This window comes from Rhipicephalus microplus, chromosome 7, assembly GCF_043290135.1.
Source record: "Rhipicephalus microplus isolate Deutch F79 chromosome 7, USDA_Rmic, whole genome shotgun sequence".
Classification (NCBI taxonomy): domain Eukaryota; kingdom Metazoa; phylum Arthropoda; class Arachnida; order Ixodida; family Ixodidae; genus Rhipicephalus; species Rhipicephalus microplus.
In genome coordinates, this window is record NC_134706.1 from 164,346,484 (window position 1) to 164,357,113 (window position 10,630).

The 10,630-nt window shown below is 45.8% G+C and overlaps 1 protein-coding gene across 1 annotated transcript; it reads right to left on the reverse strand.

Annotated features, from left to right (window-relative positions):
* Window positions 1–1,781: 1,781 nt before the first annotated feature.
* Window positions 1,782–10,215, reverse strand: LOC142767917 (uncharacterized). The gene is made up of 3 exons (XM_075870156.1): window positions 9,910–10,215; window positions 3,421–3,653; window positions 1,782–2,166 (listed from the first exon to the last, which is right to left on the reverse strand). The coding sequence occupies exons 1-3, from the start codon at window positions 10,072–10,074 to the stop codon at window positions 1,782–1,784; spliced, it is 783 nt and encodes a 260-aa protein (XP_075726271.1). The 5' UTR covers window positions 10,075–10,215.
* Window positions 10,216–10,630: the final 415 nt, after the last annotated feature.

Sequence of the window (10,630 nt, forward strand, 5' to 3'; positions counted from 1 at the left end):
ATAACAGACAGTAGTGCCAAGGAATGTACAGGGGAAGTTATTAGAACCAATGTAACGTAAATAAGAAGAAAGAAGAAAGAAAAGTGGATGAAAAAATTACCGGCTGTGAGCAGGAATATATATATATATTACCGTGTACTGGATCCGTGTACTGGAAAGTGTTCAAAAATTATTGTCAAGCACTCCGGCTGAGAAAACGCGAAAGTTCTGAATAAACGTCACAATAATCAAAATATGTTAGTTTAAGACATCTTCATGAAAAGAACAATGACTTTGTCACGCATCCAGTGCCATATCATTCAGCTACATGAATCGTGGATTTTTCTGTCAACCTCAGAGCAAAAAGCTGGTTCTGAAAAAGAAAAAAGTCAGACGCTCGGCACGCACAGGAAAAATCAATTGTCTTTTTAACTAAATAATGTCTCGTAGTCTACCAAATATGCAATATGTCATCGCTGTGATAAAACACCAGCTAATTTGCTGCGGCTGCTGTGGCTGCGGCCTCTTGGGAGCCACCGCCACTAGTTCCCCGTCCCTCCCGTCCCCACCCCATCGTGCTGCAGTGGCCGCAAGTGACCCTATGGGGGACACGCGCTCTCCCATAGAAAGCCGCTCCACGCGGCAGGCCATACCGTGCGCTTTTTCCTCCAGCAGCCGTGCCAGACAGCTACCAGAGGCCTGAAAATCGGAGAGCCCCACTGCTGCACGTAAGGGTTGTGTTGTAATGTTCCGTTTAGTTTCGTTTTCGGTTCCAGTTGTGAGGTGGGGCCTCGCACGGTAGCGATGTATAGTGACATACACCGCTAGGATGCGTATGACGCGTATGTGTACAAAAGTCTCTGAAAAAAATTGGTTCCAAATCTGCTTATTACACCGCAAATGTCATCGAAAGACGATAGTCTTGCGCCTCGAGAGAGTGAACAAAATGTTTATTTGATGTTCTGCGCAAGAAAATCGGTGAATGGTATTCTGCAGGCGCTGCGTTAGAGTGTCTCGAGCGTGTAGCGGAGGCGAACGAGCGCATCGAGGCGCGTTATCCACAAGTGCGATCTGGCAGTTATCTTAGAAAACGGAGGCGTGCAGACCGCGGAGAAAGATGCGCGCCTGTCTCGGAGGTGATAAGGTGTAGAGGGCAAAGCGACGAGCAGGTGCCACCACCATGAAGTAGTATCAAAGCGTTAGAAACACCTTTTTGACCATCGCATTGCACTGCCAGTGCAACACGATTGAACGCTACATTCCTTAGAGTTACTTGTGTGTGCCTCTTCTAGTATAAAGGCAGACATACAAAACATCGAAGCGTTCTAGTGGCGACTCAGATATGCGCAATAATTGCTTTTTAATTGACAATTTGACAACGATGAACGCTAAACCTTGAGCAATATTGGTGGGCGCTGAGGATGGGGTCGACCATTTGGTGCTGTTTGAAGTAACCCTAGGCCGGAGTAACAGACAATTGTACAGACACATAGACAGATAGACCAAAGTTTTTCCGTCGAAGGCCCTAAGAAAGACTATCGTAATTTATAAACCAAATAAGTAAACGAGCATGCTAGACAGCTTCGCCGTTCTCCCAGCAGCAGCGTTGAAGTTATTATGTACATACTCATGGCACTGTTACATACCCGCGGTACATACTCAACGCAGGCGCCTTTGTTTTGTGTCTTCTGTCCCAGCTCATTCAGCGCTGTTTTTCTTGTCCAACCATCTTAAGAATTTTACTGAAATAAATAAAGGTAGCATTTCCATAAATACGCACGTGATTTTTATACGTACGGGTCTCAATACCAGCCCAAACCCAGGGCGGCTTCATCTTCCGAATTGTGCACGCACGCCCTCTGGCAGGCCGCCTTTGTGGCAAACTTGTTGGTGCCGGCTAGGCAGCGGTGCCTTGCCAGTGTGGCCACCGCCAGGCAGCGCACGTGGTCCCCGACACTGTCGGCGAAGTACGGGTAGCTTAGTTCTTGCAGAGCGCACGGCCGCACGTTGCTGGTGTCCAGGGGCTCGCAGGAAGCCTTGCTCGACGAACTGGTCACGCAGCGCTGCAGGCAGTCAGCGAACGTGGCGAACGTGCGGCTCTCGTTCGTGGGGCACCGGCCTTGCCAGAAGGGCCAGCTAGCACAGGTGCGACCCGTGAAGTACCACTGCTTTATTTTCACGTCCTGCCTGTGCGACCGGGAGCCAGCCATCGTGACACACGTATATCGAGTGATCATCGACTCGCAGCAAAACCAAAACCGCTGTATGATTATGAGAGACGCTGTAGTGGAGGGCTCCGTGAATTTTGACCACCTAGGGTTCTTTAACGTGCACCCAAATCAGAACACACGGACCTATAGCATTTTTGCCTCCAGCGAAAATAGAGCCGCTGCAGCAGGGATTCGATCCCACGACCTGCGTGTTAGCAGCTGAATACTTTAGCCACTAGACAAGCGCGGCAGGGCGAATTTACAATTTCCCAAACTGTAATAAAAATTGTGTTCATTCGCTACTGGCGTACCAGAACATTGCGAATACACACAGTTTACTAGCGTAAATTATACCTTAAGTGAAAACTGTGATTTCGGCCTTATCATAGGAGGTAACTAGGGGGGATGTGACGATAGTCGACATGGTACCGGGGGGCGCAGGTCTCTGTTATAGTGCTTAAACAGCAAGAAAACTCGAAGAAACAAGTACAGTTACGCCGCAAGTGCTACGCAGTGAATGAGATAGCAACAACTTCAAACGTTATATGAAGTGCGGCAAGCAACGAAGTACTTTAAAATGCCATATCACGTAACTCTACAAAACGTTAGCGTAAGGTATATGGCCCCTCCAGCGAGTGAAGCAAGCTTCAACGACAAGTAAGTGTTGTAAGCACAGCACATACGAGAATATGAGCCAGCTAGTGATGATTGTCGTGATACCGCACGCAACCATACCCCTTTGATCGAAGTTGGAATTTTCTGCCGGAGCAAAGCAGCCACTCGAATAGCACCATTTCATGCTGCTTCGGCCAACGGAGCCAGTTAAGCCATGTCCATTATCAGCCTTCGAAAGCCCATATATGCGATGCGTGGGGTTATGTTATCGATTGAGAATTTATACGGAGAGTGACGGCAACTGCAGAAAAAAAACGTACCTCGAGTGGCCATATAACTGCTTTTGCAATAAAGGAACATTTGACCGCACACAGCGCTGATACGCACACAAACGAAACGATCTGTTGAACACCTGTGCTCTGTCTTGATCAACGTCATGCGTCCTTTCTGCTGCTCGAAACGCCATGAGTCAGCAAGGAACCATATATTTCTTGGTATACGAATTCAGCGAACACGCCAGCCACGACGTCTCTTAACTATGTCCATAAACTTCAAAAGTTCTAATCCCAAATTTTGTCGAAATGCTCAAATCTGACGTTATAAGCAGTCTGCACACCTTCCGCACTTTGCGAATACGGGCGTGTCGAAGCACTTGTCGGCCTGTGCAAAGCCGTGCACGCAACTCCTGGCACATTCGACCTTCGAGGCGAATCGGTTGGGGCTGTGGTTGCACAGTTGCACCTCGTCCAATCCCGGCTCGATGCACGTCCGGGACAGCGCGTCGTACAGGAACTGTGGCGGCGCTCTGGAGCAGTACGTGTAGAACACGCCGTCGCATATGCTCCGCTCCTGGGTAACATGGTGACGCAAGAGGTGTTTAATGGAAAAGGAATGGTCTAACAACGAAGCGTCAGTGAACCGAATAAGCACATAAAACAATAAATGATGCAGTACTGGTCATCGCCATCATCAAGGTAAGCGTGACTACGCAACTGCCAAAACCATCTGCCATGTTTCTCTATCTAGCCTGGTTCCTTGTTCCTTTCTTGCTGCTGCCATGGTAGAGTGACGTAGAATACGGGTAGTGTATTCGAGTGGTGCTTTGGACACTCTCCTTCTGCTAAGTCATTCTAGACATTGCGTCCCCATAAACTTCCTAAAAGAGTACTTACATATACAAAAAACATCACAAATAAATGTTTAACATGAAAGTGTTTTGTGTCGGAGTGCGCGAAAGCTCCACTGTCGTTTTTACGCCAAACATATGGCGTCGTAAAATAATACAAACAGGTTACAAAGAAAATTCGGCAGGTCCCACGTCAGTGGAAATCGATTATATGCGAAGCACAAATGAGGAAGGCTGATATGTCACTTTACGATCAGTACAGCCTTACCGACGGGCGTCAGTCATGTCGTACATGACGTCAATGTCATGATTAACGTGGTTAAACATGTCATTTACCTTCGTTGTCTATACATATACCTAATTTGGTATCAAGCGATACCAAATTAGGTATATGTGGAGCTAGTGAAACGACCGCGAGCACACTATGACTATAGCCTGTAGTCATCTTTTACATGAGACGCATGGCATGATTATTTTGTTATGTCATTTATCTTCGTCTTCTATCGGCGTCACGTAACACCGAACTTGGTATATGTGGAGCTAGCGAAACGGCCGCGAGAGCATCATAAGTGTGGCATGTAGTCGTGTTTTACAGACACGAATCCTATGATTATCATGTTTGCATCAGTCACATACCTTCATCATCCATTCACGTCACGTAATACCGAATTTGGTATAAGTGAAGCTAGCGAAACGACCGCGATCGTATCGTGAGCGTGGTATGCTGTCATGTTCCTACATGACACGCATGTCATGATTATCCTGCTTGCACTCGTAGTATACCTTGTATTTCACGTCCCGTAATACCAAATTGGGTGTATTCACCGCTAACGAAACGACCGCGAGCACACCATGAACGTGGCGTGTAGTCGACAAACATGGCATGCATGTCAGGATATCCACGTTATTCTCTGTCACTTGTGTTCGCCATGCAGTCATGTCATACTATACCATTTTTGCAACACGTCGTGGGAAAGAAAGCACCGGAAGAGCGCAAGACTATGAAATGTAAATCATGACATTCATGACACACCTATGTCATGATTTCCACGTTATGACTATTCACGTATGCTCGCCATCGTCATTTTATGTCATACCAAATTTGGTATCAATATCACAATTGAAGCGGTCAAAAGAGCTAAAAGTCATTTGTGGATAGATAGATAGATAGATAGATAGATAGATAGATAGATAGATAGATAGATAGATAGATAGATAGATAGATAGATAGATAGATAGATAGATAGATAGATAGATAGATAGATAGATAGATAGATAGATAGATAGATAGATAGATAGATAGATAGATAGAACTCTTTAGCGCGCACAAAAAATGGGAGAAGAAAGAGACAGGCGGGCGCCATTTCTCAACTAATTTATTTTTGAAAAGAACAAAGCATGCCTGTCGCATGTGCAAGCAATGTGATTAGAAAACATAAAAATATATGGCTAAATATAATTTGAAAATCGGTACTCCCTATCTCTTAGAGCCACTGAAGGTTGTCGAATACGTTTGTTTGTACACGTATTTATATGGAAGACTTCCATAACTTCACGTTTAGTTCATCTCTATGTGAGAGCAAAATATGTGTATCGCGAAACAAGGGATCCCAATGACATGATTTACAATGATCTTACAAGTGTGAAACTGTTTCTTTTCTTAGTGAGTTCACATGCTCTTTTAGTAATGTATTGACGCAGCGGCCAGTCTGTCCTATGTACACATTTCCTCATGTTAGTGGTATGACATATACCACCCCTTCTCAGCATTTTATGAACTTAAATTCTCCTTTTAGGGGACTGCTACATTTCTCTTCCTTGTTTTTACCTTTTTGCCAACGGCCTGACAGAAAAGTTGCGCCTTAACAGGGGCGCTAGAAACCACATCAATGCCATATTTTTCGCCAACTTCTTCGAATCCATGAGAAAACTTGAGAATGTATCGCAGAACTGCGCACTGCTTTTTATCTTTACTGAAGCGGTTCCTTGAAGGTGAATGCCACACGTCTTTTACAATCCTCATAACTTTGTCGACAGCTCTGGTGATAGCCTGTTCAGGAACACCTACTGAGGATAACCGTGCCACTTGTTTTGAAAATATTTCTTTCTTGGCGTGATAGCAAGACTTTACCATATGAATCCTCAGTAAATTTTTATTCCATTTCCATTTTTTCATTTTTCTTTCCTATCCCATTTTTGAACTATTTTGGGATGACATGACCTGTTGTGAAGCAGGCGTTTTTCTAATCTAAGGCTTGTACATTCAGCACACGTGGTAAGGCACAAATTTTATTGATAGGTCTAAAAACTATAGCGTGTTGTCTTTTGCTCTCATAGGTAAACTTGAGTCTCAGACCAGATTCACGAAACACTTTCAGTACATTCATTTTAATAAAGTCATAGTCAGCTTCAGGACTTGTATTGAAAAATCATCAAAAATGCAAAAAATTTGTTTGACCATGCCTTGAACAACGTGTTGAATTTTTTTCGGTCCACTCCTGATTGTGGGATAGCGCCCGAATCGGCCTCTCAAGTACACATTCGGATAGAATCTGCTGTCGCTATGAGAGAGGGCATTGGTTCCTGTGCTGGGCCGCTGATTTGCTGCTTTGTTCTGCCACTTTGTTCGCCTTATAGTCGCAGTTCTCCCAAAGCAGCCCCCTTTTCGACGTCATGCGCAAAAACGGTCCAAATATTTTCTGCTCACTTCTTTGGATCATCTTGCAGTAGCAGTATTGCGGATGGTACAATTACGGAAAAGGCGTTTAGAAGTGCCCTGTGTTTTTCGAATCATTGGTTTGACTGGGCTAATACGTTGCCCACAAACGGAACGAACAGGGTACTGCGAAAACATTCTTCCGCGTTATCGAATAAATCAGTCCTAAGTTCTGACTTTCGGACACCAGCTCGACGACTGGCGATTTCCACATTCAGTTTTTTTGCCAATGCCTGAACTTGTGCAAAGATTTTTTGCGAAAGAAGCATTCGTATTCTCGCGGTTGTTTTGATTTGTCTGATACATCGCTTATACGATATGTTGTCAGTGGCAGAGCTAATGTCCAGGCTTTTCGTATGCAGCTTCTTTGACCGTGGCAAACTAAGTGCCAATACGTGCTCCGCCACATGCGGGCGCACAAGCAAGGCTGGTGACAAGAGTGATAAAGCTAACTTCTTTGCCTGCATTAAACTTTCACCATTTCTATTGAACTTAATCTTCTCTAGTGCGGCGATCAACAGTTCAAAAAGAGTAAAAAAAGAAAGAACTGCATTGCGCTCGTCGACCCAGCGCGTTTCACATAATCCCAAAAGGCGCTCTTTTGTAGTTTCAGGACAGCTTAACTTATCATTTTTTGCAAGACATGTGACCAGATAGATGATTTACGGGAAAAAATCACACATATCCACGGAGTAAATGATGATGAGTAGGGCGAAGCGTCCGTTCATGCGTCCATTCGTGCGTCCGTCCATCCGTGCATGCGTCCATGCGTCTGATCGCGTTCGAGAATGCAAATGGTACGCGGGTAACACCGATTAAACTCGATCCGAGGTAGCCGAACACAAGCGTGTTCAACGCACCCGCCGCTCTGCTTCGTCCATGCCCCACCAACGATCCGCCACGTACGGCGACTATCCAGGAGACAGAGAGGCACTCGTTCTCCACGTACCTAAACATTCAGCATATATGCAGTCCATATATATTAGGAGGAGCACCATCTATGACCGGTTGTAGAAGACGACGGTGGGAGCACGCGGGTAACGCCGATGAGACGCGAGCCAAGGAAGCCGAACGCAAGCATCTTCAACGCGCCCGCCGCCCTGCTTCTTTCATGCCCCACCAACGATCCGCCGCGTACGGCGACTGTCCAGGAGACTGAGATCGGCACTCGTTTTCCCCGTACCTAGGCACACAGCGTATATGCATTCGTTATATAGCTGGACGAGCGCCTTCTATGGCCGGTTGTAGAAAAAATGGCAGCATATCCACGGAGTGAATGATGGTGAGTGGGCGAAGCATCTGTCCGTAGATTCGTTCTTGCTTCCGGCCATCCATGCGTGCGTCTGTGTGGCCGCCCGTGCGTCCATCCGCCCGTCCGTGCGTGCGTCTATTCGCGCGTCCGCACGTCCATCTGTGCGTCCGTCCCTGCGTTCGTCCATGCATCCGCTCCCGCGTCCGTGCATGCGTCCATCCGTCCGTGCAGCCCTCCGTGCGTCCTTCTATGCATCTGTCTGTGTATCCGTTCGTCCACCTATTCAACACTCCAAGTACCACAATCTCGCATCTTTTCATCATATATTCCTCACATAGAAGCACTGCCATCCAGCGGACATTCCAAGTACTGAACGAGAGGAGTCACACGCACACTTTCTTACGGCTTGCACTTCGTGTCTACTTCCCACCTTTAACCACCTCGAGTTCATGGTATATACTTGTTCACTGTATTCATGGCACTGCGGCCCAACGCTCGCTAAACCTTTCTAAAACCTAGGACGTTACGCCCAGCGAGTATAACGTAGCAACCCTTTCTTGTCAAATAGTGCTAAATGAACATGCCAATGGCTGCTATGGGGGAATGGGAGACAGAAAAATTCGGCTTTTAGTTAACGCGCATGCTGCGAATTTTTCATTGTTCAACAACGCACAGAAGAAATCTTCCATCAACACCACCTTGGAGGTCAAAATGTAAGACTCGTTACACACTACGACTACGAGGGACGATCGGGTGCCGCTTTAAGGAGCTTCCCCCCTAAAACGGCGTTTCCTCTGCCATTCTTACGTAAACGCAACGCCTTACACCTATCTTCATTGGAACAGTGCCATTCCTTTGTTTCTCCAAAAAGGAACTAGTTCCTGGGACGTCGTTACTTGGAATGCCATTCTGTACAACACTCCCAGATTTCGCCTTCCGCAAAAGAGAACTAGTGGTTTCGTGTGTATCGAAGAATTTGAGGGCGTGCTTCAATTTTCGAAATGGCTTCGAGGTTTAAACCAACAGACTGTCAGATGCTAGGTGCAGATCACACCTTGAGATTGTGGTAGATCTTTTTGTTAAGCTTGCGCGCACCAGCCAGCACGGGAATTATAAATAGTACACAAATTTGTCTTGATGTCGTTCTTTAGGCTCCGTTCGACGCTCCATGTGGGCAGTATTCGCTTTGCCACATGATTCAAATGGGCAAATGTTCAGCCGTTTCATTTCACCACCATAAACTTTTAGGCTCTCCATTTCAAATTGGTACGCGAAGTTCACAACGATATATTCTTGTTTTTTTATGGGAAGCATTTTTAGCGAACTTCGGCGATTTTGAGCATATCTATCTATCTATCTATCTATCTATCTATCTACCTATCTAGTCGCCCACGACTTTTAGCTCTCGGGCCGTCTCGATAATGCTATCGATACCCAAATTGACATGTCATAACATAACGGAATGACGGGCATAACTGGCTAGTTGTAAAATGAAAATTATGACGTATGTCATGAATGTCACGATTTACATTTTATCGTCTTGCTGCTTTTGCGGCGGTTTCATCCAAGTGACAATTTCCAAACTAGTACGGTACGGCATCACTACATGGCGAACACGAATGACAGACCGTAACATGGAAATCATGAAATCCATGTCATAATTTCTTATGTTATGACTAGTCATGACTACACGTTACACTCATGGTGCCCTCGTGGTCGTTTTGCGAGCTTTGCATATACATATTTTGGCATTACGGGACGTGAATGGATCACGAAGGTACGTGATAGCTGCAAACATGAAAATCATGTGATACGTGTCGTGTAAGAACATGACTACATCCGACATTTATGCTGCGTTCGCAGCCGTTTCGCTAGCTTCAGATATACCAAATTTGGTGTTACGTGACGTCAATGAATGCGTGTAAGACCATGTGAGTATTTTCTTTTCTTTTGAGCACATTTGGTCTCCCGTGAGCGCTTCCTCAAAGTCAAGTTTTGAACTGGCAATCACCTTTTTGTCAGCGCCCTGTGGATCAATGGCGGCTAAGGTGCTCTTGGCGGCTGCGAAGACGTCTTCGAAGGTGGGCATGGAAGCGGCGACGGGAGCGCCGAATGTGGTCGCCACGTCCACCTTGCCTTCAATCGTCTTGGGCAGAGACGAAGAGGGCAGCATCATGGTAGTGGACTCTGCACGGCGCTTCTCCACACGCACTACTCGCGGGGCGTCCTGCACCACAAAGGCAACTGGTTGTCACGTGTGAATTAATAGACAACTCACGGAAGGAACACAATAATCTAGTCGCCCACGACTTTTAGCTCTCGGGCCGTCTCGATAATGCTATCGATACCCAAATTGACATGTCATAACATAACGGAATGACGGGCATAACTGGCTAGTCGTAAAATGAAAATTATGACGTATGTCATGAATGTCACGATTTACATTTTATTGTCTTGCTGCTTTTGCGGCGGTTTCATCCAAGTGACAATTTCTGCTAGGTGCAGATCACACCTTGAGATTGTGGTAGATCTTTTTGTTAAGCTTGCGCGCACCAGCCAGCACGGAAATTATAAATATAAGTATGAAGTGTGTGCACATATCTGCTCTGAACTGATTTCTGTACTCATTTCTGTCAAATATCTTTATGTGTCTTGCTTATATTTGTATCAATTGTACCTTTCACAAATTTTGTTATGTTATGACCCGGCTAGAAACTCGTCCCGTTTCAGCA

Bases quoted from the DNA above. Each gene is read 5' to 3' on its own strand.
- LOC142767917 (XM_075870156.1), bottom strand. From the start codon at position 10,074: ATGATGCTGCCCTCTTCGTCTCTGCCCAAGACGATTGAAGGCAAGGTG. The intron at 3,654-9,909 runs GTGATTGCCAGT...CATGTTACCCAG, and splicing joins CACAGGGCGCTGACAAAAAG to GAGCGGAGCATATGCGACGG. The intron at 2,167-3,420 runs GTGTGCAGACTG...CCGGTCGCACAG, and splicing joins GTATTCGCAAAGTGCGGAAG to GCAGGACGTGAAAATAAAGC.